General features: G+C 37.1%; 1 protein-coding gene across 15 annotated transcripts in view; it reads left to right on the top strand.

The window, feature by feature from the left end:
- The window catches only part of ARHGAP12 (Rho GTPase activating protein 12), a 147,501-nt gene that overhangs the window by 111,196 nt on the left and 10,315 nt on the right, over window positions 1-25,990 (top strand). For 7 of the 15 annotated variants that reach the window (XM_034760118.1, XM_034760126.1, XM_034760127.1 and 4 more), the window contains 9 exons: window positions 708-782; window positions 6,380-6,441; window positions 7,525-7,602; window positions 10,942-11,023; window positions 14,180-14,302; window positions 18,076-18,180; window positions 19,241-19,339; window positions 22,659-22,761; window positions 23,814-23,933. In XM_034760118.1, coding sequence (XP_034616009.1) covers window positions 708-782; window positions 6,380-6,441; window positions 7,525-7,602; window positions 10,942-11,023; window positions 14,180-14,302; window positions 18,076-18,180; window positions 19,241-19,339; window positions 22,659-22,761; window positions 23,814-23,933 — 847 coding nt within the window. The remainder of the gene's footprint in view (window positions 1-707; window positions 783-6,379; window positions 6,442-7,524; window positions 7,603-10,941; window positions 11,024-14,179; window positions 14,303-18,075; window positions 18,181-19,240; window positions 19,340-22,658; window positions 22,762-23,813; window positions 23,934-25,990) is intronic. The other 8 variants (XM_034760128.1, XM_034760131.1, XM_034760129.1 and 5 more) reach the window with 6 other exon arrangements.

A 25,990-nucleotide genomic window follows, 5' to 3' on the forward strand; every position in this document is an offset into this window, starting at 1 on the left:
GAAACAGGTTTTTTTTTGTTTTTGTTTTGTTTTGTTTTTTTTCAGTTGAATAACTTTCCTGGTCTTTAGAGATTTAGCACTTCCCTTTTTGAGGCATAATTAATACCTAATTCAGTAAACCTGATTCTCTTGCACTTTTTTCAGAAACTTCAAGTCACTGATTACAAGAAATTTAACTAAAATTACTTCAGAATATTTAGCAAAATCTGTGTAATAATTATTCACATGTTAAAGTAATTTTGTATTTGTACAGTTACCAAACAAGCACTGGCGTATTTCCTCTGAACATTTCTTGCCTAATGCCAGGTATTCCCACCGTACCCAGAACACATTAGTATCCAGAACATGATTTACCTTTTGACAACACAGGTGAATTTTTAAAATAATGTAAGCAGAATTTTTGTATGGTATTAAGAAGCATCTTTGTAAACTAATATGGCATAGTGAAGATGGTGTTACTATTCCTTTTCAGCGAACATGTCCACATTAACTCAGTTTGTTTGGATTCTGTAAATCTTGCAGGAGCTCTGAGTTAACAATTTTATAATATCAGTACTTCAGTATACTATTTATGCTTCAAAAAACGATCCATAGTCCAGGACTGAGATTGTAAAATGACTTACGTTTTTTCTTTCCAGGATTAATAATACAAAGAATATTATTGTAGGAAAGAGAATAACTAGTTGCATTTTCTATTTTTCTTGTAGGACTATCCAGCTGCTTCAAAGCCCAACTGTCCAGAAAATGAGTCCTCTCCTTCCTCGCCAAAGCACCAAGCCACAGTCAGTATGCAAGTTGACTCATAATAGACATATAGATGCCAGGCAACAAGTGCACTAGATAGTTTAAGACAGCAAGTCTGCTTGTGATTTTAAATAAAGTAAAGGTGTATCAGGATTTTCTCTCTCAGTTGGCTTGCATCTGCTTCTGAAATTACATTTTAAAAGTACCCACATTAGGATTTAGACTCTATCCAGTAATGTTGGAAAAGAAAATATTGCATGATTTTCCCTTAGAATAGGATTCAGTATCTCATATGCCTATCGTTTGAGATTATAACATGTAAACATGTTACACCAACAATAATATCTTCACAACGTCCCTGTAGGGATAGGAAGATTTTCTTTAATGACTTACATTTTTTTTTCAAAGTATTTAGTTAGGACTTGCTTGTGGAATAAATAATTTATGGCAAGTTATTTAGCATCTCAAAGAGAAATCTCCACTATTTTTGTTCAGCTGGCAATTTGATAGGTCAAAGGCGTGAAGCACTTCCTATTGTTAGTAAACAGTAATAGTTAATTACAACTGTTGTTTCTGATTTTCCTGCTACCATTGGTGTCTTGCAAAAGAGAAACTGAAATTATGGAAACTTAATGAAAGTCAGTAGTGTGCATTCTTCTCTAGCAATAGCTTAGCTTTTGGAAGGAAAGCTTGAACTCAACTGGTTTTATGTTGTGTCCTGTGCAACTTTTACGGTCCATCAACTTCATGTTCTGAGTATTAAACAATTTGGGGTTTAGGTTAAATTTAAATACATTTTTGTTTTTTGAAACTGTATGAAATAATTGTGGAATGGGAAAAGCAATTGGGTTTTCCTTTTCAAAATTGAAAAGCCATAATGTGATAGCGTTAAGACATGTTGAAGCAAGTTTAATGGTCATTAATATTTATCTCGTGAGGTTTAAGGCTACATGCTTTCAGTCTCATCTCTCTCAGTGCACCCAAGGCATGTATTAATCATTCCACAGTTATTCACGATGTGTTGTATTTCCTATTTTATGAACATTCAGGTTGCTAAATAGAACAAAATAGGTAGTTTCTCTCAATATACTAAGTTTTCCCCCTACAAGCAAACTGAATTGCTTGTTTGCCTGTGCACTAAGACAACACTACTGCTTATTTTGATAATTGTTTTTATATATGGCACAGTATTTGAATGATTAAAAATTTATTTTATGTAAATTCTCTACCAGTCTAGACAACAGAAAAATACTGCCTCTCCAGCAAATTCTGTGTTTCTCAGCTCATTGTTTTTCCACTGCTTTCAAACATCCACACAAAATCAAGTAAATCTTTTCATATTGCTTGATCCTTAACGTACTCCCTTCTCATCCCTTTTTCACATGAGAAATTACATTAGCGCTCCCACTTTCTGTTGCTTAGTAGGAAATTGTTTAGTTTACTCGATCTTCTGGAGTCTTCCTCCCCATTGAGAAGATTGATGTCTTTTGTGCAGGCACAGCTATGGTGGGTGCAAAGGTGTTTTTATGATGCACTTCCAATAGTACTGCCATATATACCTAGCAACAGCATGTTTCAGCCTGCTTAATAACACTGAAAAGGTGGAGGGGCAGGTTTGACAGTTGTGGGGAGGAAATAAGTTGTCCTCCTTATTAATATTAAAGCGTTAAGGTTTGAATGGAGAGTGCAAAAATGCAAATATTAGTTGTGGTTTGTTCAGACCACAAAGGGCAAGCTACAAAGAAAATGCTACTTCCCAAGCCGCTCTAGAATATTTCAGCAAACCATTTTTGCATTACAAAAAGGTCAATTTGAAACTGAAACTGTTGTCAAAACCTACCCTTCCCTGCAAATTTCATCACTTGAAAAATGTTGATAAAAGCTTCAATATTCTCAAAATGTCCCATTCTGACATTTTTTAAAATGAAAAATTTCAGTTTCTCAAGGTGAAACTACTTGTTTTGAAACTTGAGCTAATTATAGTAAGATGTTTTTGGTTTTTTTTTTAAATGAAATTTGGTAAAAATCTAACTGAAACATTAACAAATTATCAAAATAAAACATTGAGCCAAATCAGTGTTTTTCAATTTTGTATTGTGTCTTGGAGGAAGCTGGCCCTTTGTATGATGAGTGGTTTGGCCAGCTTCCTCCAGGACACAACTGACTTCTTCCACAAACTCCATACTATTAACAACCTCCCTCAGAGCACCATTCTCGCCACCATGGATGTCACTTCCCTATACACCAACATCCCTCACGGCTGCATAGCTGCCCGCCTCAAATATTTACAAGACAATGGACAACCCTCAGATATCCACCCCAAACACATTGTCAAACTCATCCATTTCATCTCCACCCACAATTTTACATTCAACAGCAAACACTTGTCCAAACCATGGGAACAGCCATGGGTACTCAATGGTTCCCCAATATGCCAACCTCTTCATGGACCATCTTGAAGAAGAATTTCTGGACAAATGCACCATGAAACCGATGATACACCTGAGATACATTGATGAACACACTCAGGCCTTGGCTACGCTTGCGAGTTAGCGCAATAAAGCAGCCCTGGGTGCCCTAGCTCACTCCCCGTCCACACTGGCAAGGCACATAGAGCGCTCTGACTCCGCAGCTACAGCGCTGCTGGTATTCCACCTCGGCGAGTGGAATAACCTTTGCTGCGCCCCCACTGGAGTGCCACAGCGCCAGTGTGAATGGGGTGTTGCCGTACTGCGCTGCGATCAGCCTCTGGAAATGTCCCATAATCCCCTTAAGTCAAATGGCCACTCTGGTCATTGTTGTGAAATCGGCTGCAGGAATGCGGAAATGCCCTTTCAAAGCTCCGTTTTGGAGAAGCCGGCTGCTTATCAGCTCCAAGAAAAACCAAACATTTACTGTTTGCTTTGAGTGAGTGAGAGAGAGGGGGAGAGGGGTTTGAACTTACCTGACAGCATGCTGACACACTCTCAGCACCCCAAAAACCCACTCTCTCCCCCCCCCACACATACACACAACACACTCCCTGTCACACTCCACCCCACCCCCCCCATTTGAAAAGCATGTTGCAGTCACTTGCATAATGGGATAGCTGCCCATAATGCACTGCTCCCAATGCTGCTGCAAGTGCTGCAAATGTGGCTGCGCCAGTGCTCTTGAAGCTGTCAGTGTGGACAGACTGCAGCGCTTTCCCTACTGCGCTCTACGAAGGCGGGTTTAACTCCCAGCGCTCTACATCTGGAAGTGTAGCCATGCCCTAAGAAATCTGTTATCTGTGGTCAGGCACTCAGAAACCACAGAATAGGCTCTGAGTAGAAAGTCCAGGATATACATGTTAACTTACTCAAAACACCCTTCACCAGGCAAGGACACTCCACCAGGGAAGTGGATTGAATCGTAGAACAGGTCACCCAGATACCTCAAGAGAGCCTACTTCGATACAGAAATAAAATGCCCTTCCACTACACACCCCTAGTTGTCAACTAACACCGCACATTGGAAACCATACAGGGTATCATCAAACTACCATCCATACTCAACGGGGACTCCATCCTGGAAGAAATCTTTCCTGAACCCTCTCTTCTGGCCTTCAACAATCCCCCAACCTCTCCAAGCTCATCATCAGAAGCAAACTACCCCCTCCCCCAGAACAACAGATGCAAAAACTGCAGCTGTATCACCACTGCTACAATAATGACATACCTGACAACACACTTTTCAAGATCTATGGGTCCTATCACAGCATGTGGTATATGGCAGCGGTTCTCAACCTTTCTAAACTACTGTACCCCTTGCAGGAGTCTGATAAATCTTGCATACCCCCAAGTTTTACCTCACTTAAAAACTATTTGCTTACAAAATCAGACATAAAAATACAAAACTATTACTGAAAAATTGCTTACTTTCTCATTTTTACCATATAATAAAATAAATGAATTGGAATATAAATATTGTACTTACATTTCAATGTATGGTATATAGAGCAATATAAACAAGCTATTGTATAAAATTTTAGTTTGTACTGACTTCGCTAGTGCTTTTTATGTCGCTTGTTGTAAAATTTAGTAAATATCTAGATGAGTTGATGTACCCCCTGGAAGACCTCTGTGTACTCCCAGAGGTACACGTACCCTGTTTGCGAACTGCTGGTATATGGTATATGAATTATCTGGGTTTTATCTCACCTAGTGCAGTAAATGCCCAAATAACTGTGTGGGTGAAACCAGACAATCACTGTGCTCTCAAATGAACTCTCACAGGAAAATAAGACAAAAACACCCTGTCACCTGTGGACGAATACTTTTCACAAAGCAATCACTGTATATCTGACCTATCAGTTTTCATCTTTAAAGGAAACCTACACAATACTTTCAAAAGATGAGCATGGGAGCTTAAATTCATTACTCTGCTAGGCATTAAAATTCATGAATTGAACAGAGACACTGGATTTATGGCTTCTTATAATGATCCGTAACCCACTAACCCCCTCTTTTTTGTACTATGACTGCAGAGGTGTTAACACGCCACTCTACCTAGAATGTCCCTTACAATATGTGCTAACTTCTTATGCTGCACCTTGCATTTTGCTGTGACACTGGGAGTACCTTTCCCAGACTTGAAAAAGAGCTCTGTGTGTTTCGAAACATCATCTCTTTCGCCAACAGAAGTGGGTCCAATAAAATATATTACCCACTTTGTGTCTCTAATATCCTGGAACTGACATGGCTACAACTAAACTGCATACAACAAAGGAGGAAGTAGCAGAATTTATATTTATTACTTCATTCTGCAAGTCTGAAACAGTACAAGTATAAAGTTTCCTTTTTATCCGAGAATTTGATAAATATGCCTATATATGTTCTTAATGTTGCATAACATCGGAATATATTTAACCCCATGGCACCTGCAAACCACTTTTTTTGCAGTGTGGGGTGATCAATTAGCCATCAAGAGATCTACAAATTTACGCAGATGCTGACCAATTAATTTCTTGGACTTTAATTTACAAAGCATAGCACAGCAGTTTTTGTTTTAATCCTTAAGAATGTACATGGGGTGGGGAAATAATATACGAGACATCAAAGCAGTGTTTCACTTCCTATGTTTAAGCTAAATTAAACACACAAATGGGAAATTTTTTTTACTGAGTCTTCAAAGTATATTTTTAAAAAATGCAATGCTAAAATTACTTCTAAAAGCTTCTTCTTAACTGACGGAATTCAGAGTTAAGGCTGGTTTGTCTTCAATTAACCCAATCATTTTAAGCGAGGGCATACAGTATGTCATCAATGTGTAGAACGACCTTCATTTACAAACCTTAATTTAAAATGAAGCTGCCACAGAATTTCCAGTCTGCTGCCCCAGACTGTCAAAGAAATTAGTTTGCAACAGAGTACATGGGGCCCTGAATAGGGTCAGCTTCCCACTTATTGAATGGTAATGATGAACCTTCCATTGTCATCTTGTTTTCATCACTATGCATATATTTAAACATAATACAATTTCTGCAAGTGTCATATCAGTGAAAATATTTATTGCCAAATGCTTATTCAGTGGTGTTACTGATGAACAGGAATATAGAGGCCCGTGTTCATAAATGTAATGTCTTATTCTTTGTCTAATGTCTGTTGCCCTACAGGGTCAAGAGAAGTATGGATTATTAAACGTAACAAAAATTACAGAAAATGGGAAAAAAGTCCGGTAAGTCTACTCTTAATTATATCTCCTTGATCATCATATTCTAGCTCTGTGTATTGCTATTTATCAAAGTAAATATGCAACAGCAGATATTAGGATTTTCATAGTAGAACTTTTAATCAGTTTTTGTAAACTCTTTATTCTGGATAGAATTTGTAACACTTCTGAGTGATTTTTGCCCCAGTTTCTCTTTGGAACAACATTTTCCCTACCCCAAAGCTAAACATGTTATTCTGTCAGTGGACTAAAGATCCTAGACTTCTGACAAGACAGACTATGGCATGTCAGGTCTCTGGATAAGATCCTGCTTTAGTTGAAAGTGCTCATTCATACTCCATTTGGGTGTGATATTGTGAGGCTATAGCAATTATTAATCAATCCACAGGTTCACCTACTCAGTTTTTGTGGTAATTATCCAAATTGTTCATTTCCAAATACCAATTAAACTGACTGGTAAGGAATATGATGATGATTAATCGTGTATGGCATTAGCAATTTAACTAGAACTTTCTTCTTTTTGTTTTCCCTTCAAATAAGTCTTCCTTTATAGAACTGAAGTGTGACTTTCATAACAAAGCAAATTTTAAATTTTAATCAACACTGTACTAATTCTTCTCCTGCATTCAAAGAGTAGTTGTATTCCCTGGAGGAGAAAGAAGCTTCAGTTGTTGCCTCTAGCTATCTTGTCTAGCACTATACCCCATAGGAGAGGAGATGTTCTGGTCTGTATTCTTATTTCTTTGTGGATACAAGTTTGACTACCACTTTCATCTTTCGTTTGCGCTTAAAAAAAACCAACACTTTCAAAGAGACTGGTGTGAGGTGTATTTTGATGCTATGCTATAACTGCACTATAATTGAGGTTGCACTAGAGTTCAGTTTTAATAGGAGCTTTAACCAATTATTTTGTAAAAATCTCATTGAAATGGCAAAAAAACAAAACATGAACTTGGAACACTATTTGAATTTTTCATGGTTTGAAAAATGAATTCATACAAAAAGAATAAGAAGTTATATTATTACCACTTTTGGCAATTTTTTCCCAACAGGATTGTCTCATTTTCCTTTGTATCTCTTTTTTGCAAGAAATCTAGAGCACTCTGGGATCTTCTCCTTTGTCTATATTGTGGTGCCTCGTACTGATTCCTCAAGTATCGGTTTCACGTTAGTAGTGTTAATCTAGAGAGCATTTTATAATTTTTTAGCCATAATGGAAAATGTGCACCAAGGCTAATTTAACAACAAATCATCATTGTGCAAACACTATCACAGTGACTCCTTCACCAAATACCCTCTGAAGCCTAGAGGAAAGCTTCCTGAGGTGGGAAAGAGAAGACTAGGACTTCAAATCTCACCTTTTCTAAATGCTGTTTAAATTTCACTACTTTTATTGACCACAACCCTCAACCCCAACCTAGAACAGTTAATGAAGAGCTGCCAAACATTCACCCACCCTAATTTGTTCAATTAAATTAGAGAGCTTATACCAGGGGTAGGCAACCTATGGCACGCGTGCTGAAGACGGCACGCGAGCTGATTTTCAGTGGCACTCACACTGCCCGGGTCCTGGCCACCATTCCAGAGGGCTCTGCATTTTAATTTATTTTAAATGAAGCTTCTTAAACATTTTAACCTTATTTACTTTACATACAACAATAGTTTAGTTATATAGTATAGACTTATAGAAAGAGACCTTCTAAAAATGTTAAAATGTATTACCAGCACGCAAAACCTTAAATTAGAGTGAATAAATGAAGACTCGGCACACCACTTCTGAAAGGTTGCCGACCCCTGGTTTATACAATATCATTGCCAATACAAAACTTAGATCTCTGGAAAAAAAAACCAATCTTATCCACTGCGCTATGCTGACTTTCAAAGTGACTAACCCTATTTTGGCTTTTTTATCTCTAACCACTATAACACCAGACTCCTTTCCCAGAGGTAGGGATAGAATCCATGATTCCGGATCATTAACCGTTTACTGCTGACTAGTAAACAGTTGTGTAACCCATTGGGAAAGTGTTAAGTCCTCCTCCAATAGCAGGTCTATGGTGGCTTTAGCAGTTACTCCTGTAGCTCTAGTAGTAAGGGATCTGAAGGTCAAGAGGTTCATATCCTGCTGCTGATCTGTGAGAGGTTAGTGTGATTATCTGTGACTTGCACAGTGATTAGACCACTTTAAAAGTACTTAAACTATGATCTGTAAATTATGATGTGAATCATAAAATACATGTTTCAGTTATTTATCACACATTTTGCTTGTGTAACTCACTGGTCAGTGTGTTGTCACGTTTTGTGCCAAATCAACAGAGGATGTGAGTTTGTGACAGCTTGAGAGCCTGACTCTTTAGGATAAGTTGTAAAGGCTTTTAGCTGTGGAGGTCATTGGTTTAATCCTTTGTGTTGGCCAGCATGGTGGCCATCACTCTTGCAACTGTCCTCCACTGGCATATTTGAAATTTGAGAAGTATGCTTCATTCCATCAGGGAATGGGGAGAGCAATAAACAGATCTGGTGGTGTAATACAAGCACATGCACCCTAGTGCTGCAACTGCATCTGGCTGTATCCAAGTTCTAAAAGTCCATGAGAGGCCATGGAGTGTGTTGGGAATTGACTCCTTTAGTAAAGTTCCCTCCAGCTGACAGGTTATGCTGTCACTGCTAAACAGAGGGCTGCTTTTGGTGTACTTAGTCTCAGTAACTTTTAAAATGGTGATAAAATGTTAGACACAAAGAATTTACTGAGGCACATCACAGTTTCTCACAATTTTCAGGAGGGTCAACACAGGAGGAGCTTTGGGAAGGTCAGTTTCTCCCTCTGATTTCCAGGCAGGTATAGCTCTTGTTCTCCCTGCCTCTGGTGCCATTTGCTGAGGTACATCAAAAATGCATTAAAAATATCTAGGAAATAAAGAAAAACTACATTTTGTGACTGTGAAGATTGCAACAGTGTCCACCCAAAACCTTAAAGGCATGGAAATATCTTGTGCATTCCTTTCCACTTCCTTATTGCCTACAACAGTCAGTAACTCACTCCAATACTCCTTAAGGCTTTCATTTCCACCTGCAACAGATACTCAAAAGCAGTAGATACCCAACTTCATCAAACTTGCACTCTAAAACAAAACCTTAAGTGATTCAGCATGTGCTGATTTGTTGATATAATTGATGCGAAGGCATATGAGGTCAGTTGGCTAAGGTTTTATGTTAGAGTGCTATTTTGAGGTTGTGGTATTTATTACTGTTGGATGAAACTGATCAGCTGTGAAATAGTTAAGTGTTGGAGTTGAGAGGAGTGAGGCAGTTCACATTATTTAGAGTGATAATTTATCCATGTGTGGCATCAGTAAGACTGCAGTGTTCACATTCAGAGTATTCTCTTTTCAGATATAAGGGTTATAAACTAAACTTTTTAAAAAAAAATTAAAGCTGAAATGTTTCAGAAACCAGTTGGCCACCAAAGAATTATCAGTATGATATACCGCAGAGTACTGGCTCAATCTTACCTCTGGCCTCGGTGATGGTCTTCATCTTTAATTGCTATGACTCTTTTTGCTTAGTTCCACAGATGGCCACTTAAATTATAAATAGGAATAAAAATACAGGTTGTAGTATAGACAGTTTGATGTTATGAGACTACTTTTGGAATTCTACCTTTTTTTTTTGTTTGTTTTTAAATGTTGCATTAATGTAAAAATATTTTCTACTTAACGCAGGTCTACTTTTCCTTTAGTCTAATTTAAAATGTGGAATGTTGTGAATGTTAGTGTCTTGCTTAGACTCAGATGCAATATTACATTTTTTGTTCCAAAGAAGCCCTTGAAAATCATGCAGATAGGTTTAGTATAGCCATTTAGGTTTATGGACTTCTGCTTAAAAAGAAGCAGTATGGCCATCCTGTCTATTTTGCTAAGCAATTTATTATTATTTCATACTTAGGCAATAAGACTAGAAGACATGGCTACTTAAGATTTTTTGTGTTTTACCTCAAGGGAATAGGTGTTCAGAAATGGTAACGGACTTACATTTTTCTGCATTGTAAATACACAACAAATATTCTTTCAATCCAAATACAAATTAGTGTATTCTATCAAATGTGGTACATTTACATCCTGTGTAGGTATGAGGTACCATGATCAGTCAGTCTCATGATTATGCAATGTTTTGACATAACCTATTTAATACCCTGCAGTTTGGGCATGCTAAATTAGCATCTTTGAGGTCATAATTATACACTGTGATTCTTCTAGTGAAACTGGTGGCTTTCATTACTAAATAGCTCTGTTTGGTTTAGACTTTGATGGCCAGCTTGGGGCTATAAACACAAGTTCCCCATCACAAATATAATAGTAGCAATTAAAAGACTTACTAATGTCACTAATGAATATATATGTAGTTAATTGTGCTAACACACCAGTCAGCATTCTAGCAGTGATGGACAATGTGAGGTAGTTTAATTTTATCTGCAAACAAATATAAATGTCAGTATTTTAATTGCAGAAAGAACTGGATGTCTTCCTGGGCAGTATTACAAGGTTCATCGTTATTGTTTACTAAAACCCAAGGAACTGGAACTAGTTGGGTAAGCACTTCAACCCATCTTTTTGCTTTATTTAAATGTGGATCAGATTAAGCACAATAAATTCTAGCAATTATCTGTAGAATCTATATAAAAAGGTACTTAATCATTCAAAAAATGACAAAACAAGGAAAAGGAGGGAGGGGGAAAATAGCTTACTGTATCAGTCAATTATGATGAATGATAAGAAGAAAACCAAATATACTCTTTTCTGTGTTCCAAAAAAATCTTGTGATACATTCTTATCAGCACTAATTTAGAAACTCGTAAAGGGTTTTCAATTGTCTTCAAGTTTGTCAGAATTGAATAAAAAGACAGCATGTTGCAGAAGATGCTCCAGACCAAATATGTCCTTGATTTGTTTCTCACCAATGTGTTTCTGAATTGGGTCTGTTTTTTGTGTGTTTTTTGGTTCATGGATTAGTTAGTAGCTTGAACAGATTTTTCATACTTTGAGGTAAGTTTGAAATAAATACATAAAATTAAATAATAAAGGAAATGCTAAAGCTCAAATTATTACACTGGAAGAACTGAATCAGTGAGTATGTACTTCATAGATTATGCTCCCGATGTGTGTGAAGCAATTTAAGGGCTGGGGGAGAAGGCAGAACACTTACTGAGCTTTTGTCATGGTACAATCCATGCTTTATTGAATTTTGTTTTATGCTGAATGTTGAAAGAAATATTTTTTTCACATGCAGTATGTCCAGTAGACAAAAGGCATTGCTTAAGGGTATCCTTAAGGGTCTTCAAATTTATATCCACACCAAGTTGAATAACAGTTATTGTTTCAATGATTATGTATATATCCAGTTACATCACAGAAATGTCTTGCTATCCATTTTCTTTCCATATTAGATTTTGTACGAGATTACTGAAGTTCTTATATTAAATATATATGTAGTCCTATTTGAAAACTAATGAATGGTTAGATAAACAGATTGTAATTCTAGCAGCTGTATTTGACTGGCATGTGCTATTATTCTAGCATACTCTCTGGAACTTTTTTCTGCTTGATTCACTCTCTGCTGCTTCACACTGTATGAGCAGCAAATTGGTAATGACAATTTTTCTGAAGGACTGTTTTCATTTCAGAGATCAGAAATCTTGTCATTTTTGCCATTCTATTGCTCTGTAGCAGTAGAGTGGATGGTTGCAGGAAGCACAATGAGAATAGGTAAGGACAGAGAAGCTACTAGGATGGACCAGGAATGATAGGAAGGAAATCGGAAAAAATAGGGTGAGGAAGAACAAAATGAAGAGTAAAAGGAATGAGGCAATGTTAATCATATTGGGATATGATAGAGAGTGGACCTAGTGACCTAATGAGATGTTCACACAATATGAATGAATTGAAAGAACAGGAGGGGGTGGAAGCATGGTTGACGAAGCACAGAAAGTGAGCTTGAAACACTTAAAAGGATAAAGGAAACAAATGTTAAATGACTTGTGCATCTATAATCATTCTAATACTGGGTAGAAGACATATCTACAAGCATTTATGTTTTAAAGGAAAAAATCAAGTACATATAAATACTTAAATGCTTTTCTGTGCAGTGCATGTGATTTTTACATAAATTTAATAACATGGCATATTGAAGAAATATTGGAGAATCTGGAAAGGTGAGCATGGGAGTGGGAAATGCTTGGATTAGTGAAGTGATTAGATTTTACAAGAATACAAATTTTAGTTTTTCTCCCTTTTATTGCTGACTGGAATCTAATTAGCTTAATTTCACCAACCCACTTTATAGAATAGCATATTCACTACAGATGATCATGAGAACTCTGATATTCAGTCTCTGTCATGTATAAAGATGATCCTCCCCTTTAAAGCACATTGCTGTTATTGGTACCCTCTAATCATTTTTATAGGTTTCTGTAGCTAAAGGTATAACGCACACTGTAATCTTCCAAATCAATTCAGAGAATCTCCGGCTGGAGGTTGGATGGAGAGGGCCAGGTCTCTGAGTTGGCACCAAGCAGTCAGTCTCTCTCTCTCTCTCTTGGGTGCCTGGCTGGATGGTTCTTGCTCGCATGCTCAGGATCTAACTATCATGTGGCATCAGGAAGGAGTTTTCCCTTGGGTCAGATTGGCAGTGACCTTGGGGTTTTTTGGCCTTCCTCTGCAGCATTTGGGTCACTTACCAGGATTATCTAGGTATATCTCACTTAATTATTTCCCTACCATCTCATGGGCTTCACACACTGGTGCATCTATTCTCTGCTTGTGGGACATATCTAATCTCCTGTGGGCTGTAATACTTTGGTCTAATTTTGATTGTTGGGATTAGTGTGATGGCCTGTAAGATACAGGAGGTCAGACCCAATGATATAGTGTCCTGTCTGGTCTTAAACTCTGGCCTGGTCCCCACTAAGTCCCTACTTCGGACTAAGGTACGCAAATTCAGCTACGTTAATAACGTAGCTGAATTCGAAGTACCTTAGTCCGAACTTACCGCGGGTCCAGACACGGCAGGAAGGCTCCCCCGTCGATGCCGCGTACTCCTCTCGGCGAGCTGGAGTACCGGCGCCAACTGCGAGCACTTCTGGGATCGATCTGGGATCGATTTATCGCGTCTTAACCAGACGCGATAAATCGATCCCAGAACATCGATTGCCTGCTGCCGGACCCTCCGGTAAGTGAAGACGTACCCTCTGTGACACAGTTTGTTAAAGTTTGGGAACCACAGCTCTAATTTAAATACAAGTATATATCTTGTCCACGATATGGTAAAAGATTTTCTATTTAGTACCTTAAGGAATGCAGCGTTGGAAATGAGAAAAATATTTACAGTGTGATCAGTGTAAACTATCCTTTAAATTATCAAGGGAGAGTATCTGTTTTCAAAGACTGTACATCTCTGTTATACATCTTTCGCACTTTTCTGCTCTCTCTGTACAATGAAAAAAATGAATACAATATTTTAAAAACTACTCATCAGTCATTTGTAAACTCTTACCCTTCAGAAATAACCCATAAGAATATTTAAACGCATGTTGTATAGTCATGTTTAAGATTCACTTGAATCCTATTTAAGACCCAAGATTAGTGTCACCGTCATCTGGTTGAAAAGATTTGTTTAGTGGTTGATGTTTGCTTTTTCTCTTGTGCATTGCTTTATGACTTCATCATTTTTCTTCCTTTTTCTCACCAAGTCATTTTGCCAGTGGGGCTTAATTCCTGAGCTCCTGCTCTCGCTGTTTTCTTCTTGGAAAAATGCTCTCAGTGGTCGGCCTGCTGTCACCTATGTAAACTGTGATCCTGTTTCAGCTATCACTGTATGTGTTCCTGTTACATGCCTCTTGCCACCATACTACTTTATTCACTATCAGTATCTTAAAATAAATTTGAAAGACACATCATTTTACCAAGAATTATTAACTGAGTTGAAGTAATTTTCATGCCATTTTATGTAACGCTTCATGTTTTCTCTGTATCATCTGTGGGGTTTTTTTGTGGGGTGTGTGTGTGTTTTGGAAATGCGTTAATTTTTACCTTATACAACCTTAACAGGTATATTCCAATAATCCTGTAATCACCCTAATGGAACTAAATACAAAAATAATCCACTTCATTGGTATTGGAGTTCTAATCCACATTGTACCAGTCACTGGAACCACTAGTATCTTGACTAATGGAGAGCATGATATAGTATATTAATAGCTTTTAGGGCCTGTCTCTAATTCTTTCTAACAATGCAACTAATTTAGGATGTTTGGAAGATATTTATATGCATTTGATTGAATGGTCTGTTTGAAATCTGTCAATTTTAGCTATAAATGAAATACCTAATGATCTCATGACTGCATACATGTCACGTTATGTGTCATGGGACATATAATACAGCTGAAATAAGAGGAAAATGTCAAGGATGTCTTACTGCACAGCATGTAGAAAACGGATGCAAAACACCATACCAGTTTACATACAATAAGACAGCCTTCTTTGGTATACCGTGGATACAATATAGAAATGCTGTATTCTCAGAAAAGAATCAAATATTTGTAGGTTAAAATGTTACTGTTGAGCTAGCAAGTTTGTAAGGGATGGTAATTGGCTCATTTGAGCTATCTTCAGTTCTGCAAAATTCGGTTTTAAAAAAAAAAAGGTTAAAGCTCAAATGCAAAACTTCAAAATCTACTTTCAGTATAAACAACGAGGAGTCCTTGTGGCACTTTAGAGACTAACAAATTTATTTGGGCATAAGCTTTGGTGGGCATACTTTCATTATGTTTTGATGATGATGGACAGAAATGTTGCCCCCCGCCCCCCCAAAAAGTGATGCCATAGTTGTGCAATAACCTTTTAGTGCCTTTAGAGGAAAGGGAAAGCGGCTGTTAACTTTAAATGTTGTCAGGCTACTTGAGATTTGGTATGGTTGCCAACATCTCACTTGTGGCAATCACTTTTGATTGATCTTTTTGGTGGGGTTTGCAACAGGACAATATAAATGCATCTGTGCATGTTTAATTAGCAAAATAATAAGAGAAATTAAACTAATGTAAACTCCTTTCCATTGTCAATCAAAATGTGCTGCTGAATGCATGAAATGTTAGGTCCAGATTGCTCATAAATATTTACCATCTGTTGTTCCTGAATACATGAGTGACTATGTGGTTTGGATTTTTGTACATTCTTTCAGAATCTGAACTGATTCTTGAAGAAATTTAGACTTTTAGTTGCTGAATGAGAGCCTGATTCTTAACTGCTTGGTACCAAAAGTTTTGCACTATCCACTGCCAACTAATGTAAGCTCAGTGCAGGCAGGAACCAGCTTTTTGTTTTGTTTGTAAGACTTAGCACAATGGTGCCCTAGTCCATGATAGGGGCTCTTAGGCACTATGGTAATACAAATAAGACAAAATTAATAATATTCTGGGAAAATCTGAGTTGTGTGATTTACTAAAATACAACAAACTGCTTTGAAATGTTCAGCTGTCAACCTATACTAAAAGTCTACATTATCTGAGATCTCTTAAATATGTTTATATTATTAAAACTATCTACTATACCATAATTTACCAGTATTGTGCAACTGTGTATATAAAAGAATTAAAGAATACAATTACAAGGCACTATCTCTAATTGGAACATAAAATCTTTCTGGAGGATTGGGTCTGTCTAATTTAAAGAGATATTCTTACTGAAAAACTTTTCTTCTATCCTTTTGTTGGGAAAATAAAGAAAACAGTAAAATCCCTCCTCCCTTCATTTAAATGATTTAAAAAAATAATAGTCAAAAAAGTTCAGCGTGTGTTAGGAAATGAATGATTCAGAGAGAGAATTTTCATTTCATACATTACCAGACTAAGTTGATAGTTTGAATTGGCCTAGGTGGTTGTCAGGTATCCTGTATTTGTGTGTGCCTGTACAGCAGCTATCTCAATGAGCCTGATCCTGAGCAAGGCCTCTGGCTACAGCTGCAAAACTATTTTAAAATGGTTTTCCTTATCATTGGATGGCTGCTTAGAGGCGCATATGAAATGAGGTAGTGTTTTTATTTTAAGTGGTCATTCTGTTTGGCATATAGCTGTTGTCCCCACAGTGTTGGAATACTTTCCCATAAACTAAGATTGTAAAGCCACAAATAATAATTAGTTACCCAACTGCTATTTGCCTTTGAAAAGCTCCTGCTCTGTTCATGGTGAACAGTATCCATGGTACAGAACCATTGGCACTAACAAACATCATTGCTGACAGTCTCAGCAGAGAGGACACAGATTAAATGGGAATGGAAATTGAACCATTGTCATCCTAAAGGTGGTTCCTCCTGAATAGAGCTAAGGCATATTAGTAGATTCACTGTGGAGAAGCTTGCATTGAACTGTCCATGGGTTCCTGGTCTGTGGTTAATGTGAGGATTTTTTTCTCCAGAGCAATCAATCAGCACTCCCCACAAACATTCAAATCACCTTTTTAGAAAGACAAAACGTTTAGGTCATTAGTCTGGAGCCAGGAGTCTCCCAGTGATGGTATGGCACTGAATTTCTATGCCATCAGCACTTCACTTCTAATTTTCCCTTTTTTGGCTAATTAAAATTTTGATTATTAATTTTTTGGCCCAAAATTACCTTTTGTGTTTTGTGAAGACCACAGGTTCAGACCCTTTAAAAGGGAAATAAAAGCTGAGTGATAAAGGGTGAAACTCTAGTGAAAGTTCAGCTTTCCATTTAAGACTTATTACATTACACATGTACCACAGTAAAACCTAATCAGTGTGTTTTTAATTTTTATTTTATTGTTTCATAAAACCCAATGCAACACTCCTTGTTTAACAAGGAAACTAGTGGTTGTGCTGATATCAGGAAAAGAGTGAAAAAAGAAAAAGTTTGAATGTTTTTTCCCATTTGCGTGAAGGACACTTGTGGGTTGTACTTCTCAATCTTTCACAATTTATGTTGGTTATTCAGTGTTTGATTATTAGATTAGACAGTGAAATTGCTTTCTGTTTCTGTGAACTTGCACAGTGCAGCAGTGTTTGTGTTGCAAATACTACAGGGAAATGTTTTAAGTAAAATTTTAATTGTAAAATCAATTGGGTTTTATGAAACACTCCTTAAAAACCAACATCCCGTCAGTACACCAGACAGAGGTTTTATTATATTCTACAAGGGTGTATTTTTGCCTGTCTAGTAAAGCCGTTAGTATTTTTGAAGTCCAAGTGTCCAGGTGTTGGTTAAATGCTAGAATGACTTCACCAAATGCCAACCTGTTTACAACTTTGGACAATCTATGCCCCAAACCATACTATAATCAAATTATAGTTGTACAATTGTTACATTAAAAAATTCTGTGTTGGAGTTGGTTCTTTCATTTAAAGCATTTATTGGTATCTGTACATTTACCTAGCCTCAAAAACAGACCATTCTTTGGAAACATTTAGTTTTTCATGGTACCGCTTCTGTTGGGTAGTTGGGCAGAACACTGTACTTGAATTAACTGTGTGTAGACTGTAAAATACTAAGCTGTATTATATATGCGGGGCACAAGTCTGTGTACACTTTTTAGGGGTAGCTAATCACAGAAAATCATTATTTATTCTTTCTTTCAGAAGTTTGGGGTCAATCAATCTAAGCCAGAATTCACAGTGGATCTCAGAGGGGCAGTTATTGACTGGGCATCAAAGGACAAATCCAGCAAAAAGAACGTTATTGAGGTGAATTTATTTACTTTTCAGAAGTATGGCTTTGTTTTGGTGGTTTACTGTACTCCAGGGGGGGAAAAAGCTTCTCTAAACTTCAAACAAACAAAAAAATCAGTCAGTTGGATTAAAGGCATACGTGCCCCAGGACAATATCAAGATAAAGGTTTTTCTAAAATATGTACACATTACTGTAAGTGCAAGCTGTTTACCTTTTTAATATAGCCTATAATGTATAATTGCTTTTAAATTTAGGTTAACTTGTTCTTTTTAGTGGCATCAATTTTTGAATCATTATATGGCACCTGAAAGCAGTAGCCAGGAACTTAATGTTAGCTAAAACCAGAATACTATATTGTCATTTTAACACATCTCTTAGAAATAAACTGTTGTCATTTGCTGCTAAATAGAATTCAATTTTGTGTGTATTTTGAATAACTTTAAGCACTGATCAACATGTTATACCGTGTCTTATTTCTTAATTATGTTGTGAGAATTGGATCATCTGATAATACCCCTTGGCGGTATACCTAGTATACCGGACCCCCACTAGAACGCGGGGTTTTGGATCCATGCATGGTCCCGCATTAACGCGGGGACCGTGTTACCATGGATTCCAATGAAGGTAATTCAGTTTGGGATCCATGCGCGGTCCCGCGCTATAACTAAATTTGCGCTATAAAGACACACGTTCTAGCGAAGGTCTGCTGTATTTATATTATCAGCATAGTTAACTACGGCATGCTGCACATTGTTCTCCTGTCTGAAAATTAGAAGACAAAGGTCACAGATAAATATAATTAATAGTTACAGCATTTAAAATTTCTATATTAATCAAACAATAGTTGTACAGCATGTATGCATGTATACACAATAAAGGATAGTTAAGATTCACTTTAGGGTTTGATATCTTGTCTGACACACACCGGCTTGCATTGTCCTATGAGTTGCAGCTACTGCACATTTGTGGTCATGTACAACTGTTGATTTTAACTTAACATGGTATTAAAACACTGAATTATTCTGAATATTTGTATTTTGTTTTAATTCTAATGAATATTTCTTTTCTTTAAAGCTGAAAACCCGGCAAGGAACTGAACTCTTAATTCAATCTGATAATGACGTTTTTATTAATGAGTGGTTTAAAGTTCTTAGTTATACTATCAGTAATCAGGTATGTACTTAAATCTTGAAGATATTTTTTTCAGTGCTGTCATAGTTAGAAACTATTTTGTGACCTACTCCATGATTCCAGCCCTTCAAGCATTAAGTGTATCACTCATGCTTTCATTTCTTCACTTCTTGGAAAGGGAGTATATTGGAGGTGGGAAGAGGAAAGGGCATTTAGTAGCTAGTTGAGTGATCCCTGTTGACTGGCTAATGTAATAGCACTAAGCATTGATAAGGGGAGAAGGGATTGTCTAATGGATAGGATGCTCAACTGGGACTCAGAAGACCTGGATTCAGTTTCCAGCTCAACTACAAGCTTCCTGTGCAAGTTGCTTTCTTGAGCAAGTCACTCGATCTACCTGTGTCTGTTCCCCATCTGTTAAATGGGGATAATACTTTTGTGGTGAAAAGGCATTATGAGAATAAAATCTGTGTATGTCTGATGTACTTGAATGCTGCAGTGATGAGGTCCATATAAGTACATAGATATTAAGTGTAGACTTTTTTGCTTGAGTATGTCAGTCATTCGCTTAAGTTACATATGTTTAATTGCATGTAAATTAGAGTAATACCCTTCCTTGGCATAGTGTGATATTACTACAGTTGATTGTCAGTGCCTCCCTAGAGAAAGCATTATGCCAAGTGCTTTTTATTTTTTAAATTAGACCTTTTCTCAAAGAACAATCTCTTGATACTGACAAACTGTAGTTACCATTTTGTAGGGAAGCTTTATATTTGGGAAAGGTTATTGAGAAGGTGGCAGTGAGGCAGCTCCATCACTATCTAGATTCTTAAGATCTGTTACCTCAGTCAGTTTAATTTTAGAGCTGGGTATTGCACAAAGACTGCAGTAGTCTTGATTGTTATCTTTCTGGTAATGAATACAAACTATTTATTGCTGATTGAAGGCAGATGACAGTCTAAAACAGTGTTCTTGACCACGAGATGGTGTTGGCACATGTGTGATCCCCAGGCACAAGTAGAAAAATCTATTGAGTGGCTTAACTCCTTTCTTCATACACCCACAGAATAATTTTGGGCAACTGCTCACCTACCCTGAGGGCTTTCTCCTGGTTAACATGTATATGGTATGAATGTTAATTAAGAGTTAGGGCTGCACTGTCTCCAGAATGCAGATGGTCTCAACTTTGTCTTCCTCCTATCTGACCCCTGGGCCACAAGTGAGTGGATTATCCATTGTTAACAGTTTTCAATTTAGCTTAGGGCTAGCTTGGTTGAGATTTAGTCCAGACAAGAATGAGGTAGAGCTTGTTTGGCTTGGGGAGGCAACTGATAAAATTAGCTGAGTTTATTTCAGCTCCCTTGATTATGGGAATATGTTTAGAGCACTCATGCACATTCACAGTGGTGTGCGTCTCCTGTCCAGGAGCATGCGAGCCACTTGCCCACACTAGTGTGACCAGGGACAGCTGCCAGTAAGCCTGGTGTCCACCCCAGTGAGAGAGGCTAGGGGCAGTACAGCCACACCAGAGGAGCTGCCTGGGCTGGGTGCCGGCTCCTGTGAGCGGCAGCCTGACATGCTGCTGCTTTTGCCGCTCCATTTCCTGGTAAAGCCCTACAGCTCCACAGATAACTGCTTATATCTGTGGATATCTGCATTGTCAGGTATAAATTTTGTATCCACTCAGAGCTCTAAATGTGTTCCCATTATTGGTAACAGTTGTGAAACCTGGAAACAACACTGGATTCACAGCTGGTTCTGGATATCCAGATAGCAGCAGTGGCCAAGAGCGCTTTTCCCCCTGTGGCTAGCTAAAGGGTTCCAACCTCGTTACATATATCCTAATCTTTGTCACTTCAGGATTCAATTTCTGCAATATACTGTACAAGGGACTATACCCAAACACCATTCAAAAACTTCAGCTAGTACAAAATGTGGTTACCCATTTGGTTAGTGAGGGGTCTAGGAATGAGCATGTTACACTTGTTCCATGATGTCAGTTGAATTCCAGTTAATTTCTCGGTGAAGGTTTTGGCTTTAATTGGTTTAGTCATAAATGGTTTGAGATCAGCCGAGGATCTGAATGGAAGAGGATACTGGCCAAGTGTTCTCAGAGAGAGATCCTTATCTCTGGTAGCCTTCCACTGTTCTAATGAGAACTTGAGTGTATTGATCTTCAGGGCATCCTGGACTTTATCTGTTCTCCTAGGCTTTTGAGAAGGCAGCAGGGAATGAGGAAGGATTAGGGTTAACTTCTAGCCTTTTTGAATGGATAATTGATTTAATTGCTGGATTTATAAATATTTGTATTGGTTGTGTTATTTTTGTTTGTTTTGTTTTAAATAAAAATGTCTCACTCTTTCCTCAAAAATAAGGTGATGCACATAGAGGCCTTGAAATAGTGTGGAAGTCAAGTCTAAAACAGTCTTGTTAGTATGATAGTTATGAAGTAGAAGTACATCATTCCTGTAATCGTGGAATAGAGTACAAGGAACAGAATATGGAGATGTTACACTAAAGCCAATGAGAGCATCCTTACCAAACTGCTAATATTTCTGGAATTGTGTGCTCTGTCCAGGTATCACATTGCATGTACAGTTTCACTGGGGCTTTGGCAATAGCCCTCGGATTAGTTGGAATTTATGCCTGATTGTAGAAAATAATCCACATCGATTACATCTGAGTGAGCTATTCACTTTAACATGCTGAGAGAACACTGACATTAGCAAACAAGGTTAGGCTTTCAGAGGCTGACAAGATCACTCTATCAAATTATCTTTAGGGTGTTGTTCTGTCACTATGCCTGACAATGCTTTGCTTTGCCAACAGGCATTTCCAGTTTCTGCCATAGAAGATTGCTTCTTATTTATAGCCATGGCTGACAAAGATAGGGAAACTGCTTCATGTGCTCTTCGTGTACACCCAGCCCCCACCCTAAGCGATTTTGTGGTGGAAAACATAGAATAGCAAACAGCCTACCTTCCCATGAAAGAATATTTTATATATGGTTGGCTGGTTGATGTTACAGAATCTCATCAGGGCAGGTATACTACTGTGTTTTGACCTTAACTGAATTCAGTTAACCTAATGATTGTCCAGTGACGTTTTCTCTGTTGGGCCTTGTGAACAAATCCTGTAACTGTTAAGGGTTAATATTAGTCTTGTTGATACAGGAAATAATATTGCTTACAAGACTATGGTATCTGATTCCAAGAAGTTACCAATTTAATATTTTTAAAAAGCATATTTGTATTATAAGACATTCTATGGATTATGGTTGTTAATAAAATATACTCTTGTCTGATCTGAAAACTGTCAAGCTATAAGAGAACTAATCAGTGTCTTTTTTTTTAATCAATAGACAGTGGAGTCTGATGAAGCATTCGAAGATGATGTACCGGATTCCCCAGGGGTGGAAAAACAAGACAAAGAGAAGGACCATAAGGACTCCAAGAAACTTCGTTGTAAGTTAAACTAATTCCCAGTAAAATCTTCATTATTAATATCTACCTGGTTAAGATTGGAAATAATATAATTTAAGCAAAAAGTACATTTAGTGCATTGCAGTTTAAAATAGCTTAAAAAGATAAACAAATGAAAGCTCATACAAAGTTAAAGTTTTCCAAACAATCCTAACTGCCATGTACCCTACTACAGTGTACAATCCATATACTAATTATTATAACTACTTTTCAAAAATTTGAAATTTAGCTGTTTGGTTTCATAAAGCTTAAGCTTCATCAGTTGTTTTTTATAAGCTTTGCAAGATGTAAGAGAAATACTTCAGAATTTGAGATTCAAATTTTATGTAGTTAACTTGATTTTTGATAAGGTTGGGTGGAAGAAAAATAGTTTGCTGCTCTAGAATCCAGGACTAGTGAATAAAATGAATTTGAAGTTTCTATACTGAACAATTGGAGAGTTTTTTAAAGTTAGCAGATATATCAATAAGTGACAATCCCTTCATTAAGTTTCATATTTTTGACAAATTAACCTGAAACTTAAAAGGCACGGTCAAATGCACAGAATAAACAAAGTGATCAGGCAAACTTTTCACTTCTTGTTTCTGGCTTCATATGTAATATGAGAAGATAATTATTTTAACTGTGTAAGTAATTTCATATCAAGGAGGTTTGATGCTGGATATAAAGTTTACAAATCTAAGGTAAAAAGCCTGACTTAGAAATAGTACAGTTGTAGTAAATTGTGTATGTGTATATGGTAGTGTTGCAACTAATCCTCTGTCTTGTAAGCCCCTCTGAGAAGGGGCCATTCTTGAGAGTTCGGAAGGTGCCTAGCACATACCAGGTGCTTGCATAAATAAAAATACAGAGCGAGAGATATAGTTTGCACTGTATATTTCAATGTGTTAGAATATACTGGTTTTTTCCTTGAAGCATTTGCCAGCTTCAAATAAGTTTTTCTTGTATTGTTCTCTGGGCAAACTATTGAGCTACTTAATGCTTGTCAAGTTTGTTTTTACATTTCTATATTAAATTTACTTTTTCTTTTTTAGCAATGAAAATATCTAGCAGTATAGATTCTTCAGAACAGAAGAAGACAAAAACAAAGCTGAAGAAATTTCTTACACGACGCCCTACGTTACAAGCTGTTCGAGAAAAAGGCTACATTAAGGGTAAATTATCCTTATTTCTTCAGGAAACCTTTTGATAAGCTGAATTTTATAATCATGTCTGTAATAGAGCAGGAATTAGTGTTGTTGTAGGGGAAACTAGCCTTATAATGTTAACTACATTTGACTGAAAAGGAACCAGTTTTTTTTTTGTAACAGATGGCAGATGTGATAGTTTTAGTTCCAGGGTAGGTGGGCTGTTGAAAGAATGACACACTAGTGGTCACCAAATTCAGCTACAGATAGGAAGTAATCTTCCTATTATAATGGACAGAGGTGAAGGGATGGGTGGATGAGATCCCAAGAACCCACTGGGCCTTGGGCAATGCTTATGATAAGCAGAATCCTTTTGTTCTGCACTTTCAGCTGGCAAGCTTGGGAAGCCAACACTTGACACAAGCAAACAAAATGATCTTACAATGCAGAGTTGAACACATGTAGATTCTCATCTGTTTCAGAAAGGGATCTTGCAGTATGCAGGGTACCAGACAGCCATGTGCTATTGAGAAACAAGTGAAATACCTAAGCCAAACAGGATGAGTTTAAAGAAGTCCTAACTTAAAATTTCTTTACTCTTGGTCAATTTGTTTTTAATCTTTAATATTTCTTAAATTTACTTATTTGATCTTTTCCAAAAAGTAGTTCTTAAATGATACGCCTTTGTATCAGACTTAAGGCTACATGTACACTACGAGCTGGGGGTGTGATTCCCAGCTCGTATCCGTGTACTCGCACTAGCTCTCATCTGTGCTAGGGTGCTAAAAATAATAGTGTAACTGTGATAGCACAGGCAGCAGTATGTGGCGGTATGGGCTAACTGCTCCAAGTATGTACCCACGGGATTGAAGAAAGTTTGTACTTGGGGCAGCTAACTTGTGCCACTGCTGCCAATGCTACCCTGAGATTTTTAGTGCACTAGCTCAGAAGAGAGCTAGCATGCATATGTATATGCAAGCTGGGAATCTCATCGCTAGCTTGTAGTATAGACATACCTTATGAGTTGCTAATTAGCATGTAATGGTTCCAATATGACATATACTTATATAGAATTTCTAAATTTAAAATTGTGAATGAAGGTTTAAATATTTAAACCATGAGTTCATGTAAGTTTATTGATTTGATATTATTCTAGACTTAGTTTCTTACTGTCCAATATACATTGCACTGCTTCATAATTAAAAGTCCACTAAGTACAATAAATATAGTTATAGCTCACATCAGTAGAAATATACCAGGCCAAATTCTTCTCTGATATTAAATCTGTCAAATTTCATGTATTTCTACCAATTTTCTTAAGTAATAGGAGCCCAAATATTTATGAAATGTCATATTTCTAGATCGTAATTACAAAAGTAAATTGTGGGATTTTTAATTGTTTGGGATGGAGGGAATTCTTCCCGGACTGCAGCTTTGCATTACATTTTATAGCTTGGAACTGACTTTATGCACTGTGTATAAATTTCTGAGAAATTAGTTAGTATGAACACTGAGCCAAGTTGAACTGTGTGCACAAATGCAATGCTGGTGTTTGGCTCTAATAAAGGTGTTTTTATTTAAGGAGCAAGCATATAAACTTCAAAAGTTGGTGCTATTAGTATATTTTAAAATATAAATCTGCAATCCTGCATTATCCTTGTGTAATGAGTTATACAGAAGCTGTTAGTTAACAGACACGAAAATGCAAAAGCTTTTACAAAAGAAAGTGTAGTAAACTTCAAAAGCAGGTGATTAGAATAAGGAAAATGTTGAAAAAACAGTCTTTAGGAAAACACTGAAGAACAGCATGCATTAATTATAGTAACGGTTTTTAAATGAGCTTTTACTACATGAAAAAAGTACAATTAAAGAAAATACTTTGAAGATACAATGGAAGAAAACATTAAGAGGCACAGTATGATGATTAATACCCATAACCCTCTAGGGATTTCCCATTATGCTTGTTGGGTATTGAGCTCTTTTGAAAACCTTGCCCGTTGCTTCTTGTTACCCAATGTGGTGTTGCCATATATTCTTGGTATATCACTGTTGTGCATGAATTAGTTTTATCCGTTGAAGCTCAT

This window comes from Trachemys scripta, chromosome 2 (genome assembly GCF_013100865.1).
Source record: "Trachemys scripta elegans isolate TJP31775 chromosome 2, CAS_Tse_1.0, whole genome shotgun sequence".
NCBI classification, from domain to species: domain Eukaryota; kingdom Metazoa; phylum Chordata; order Testudines; family Emydidae; genus Trachemys; species Trachemys scripta.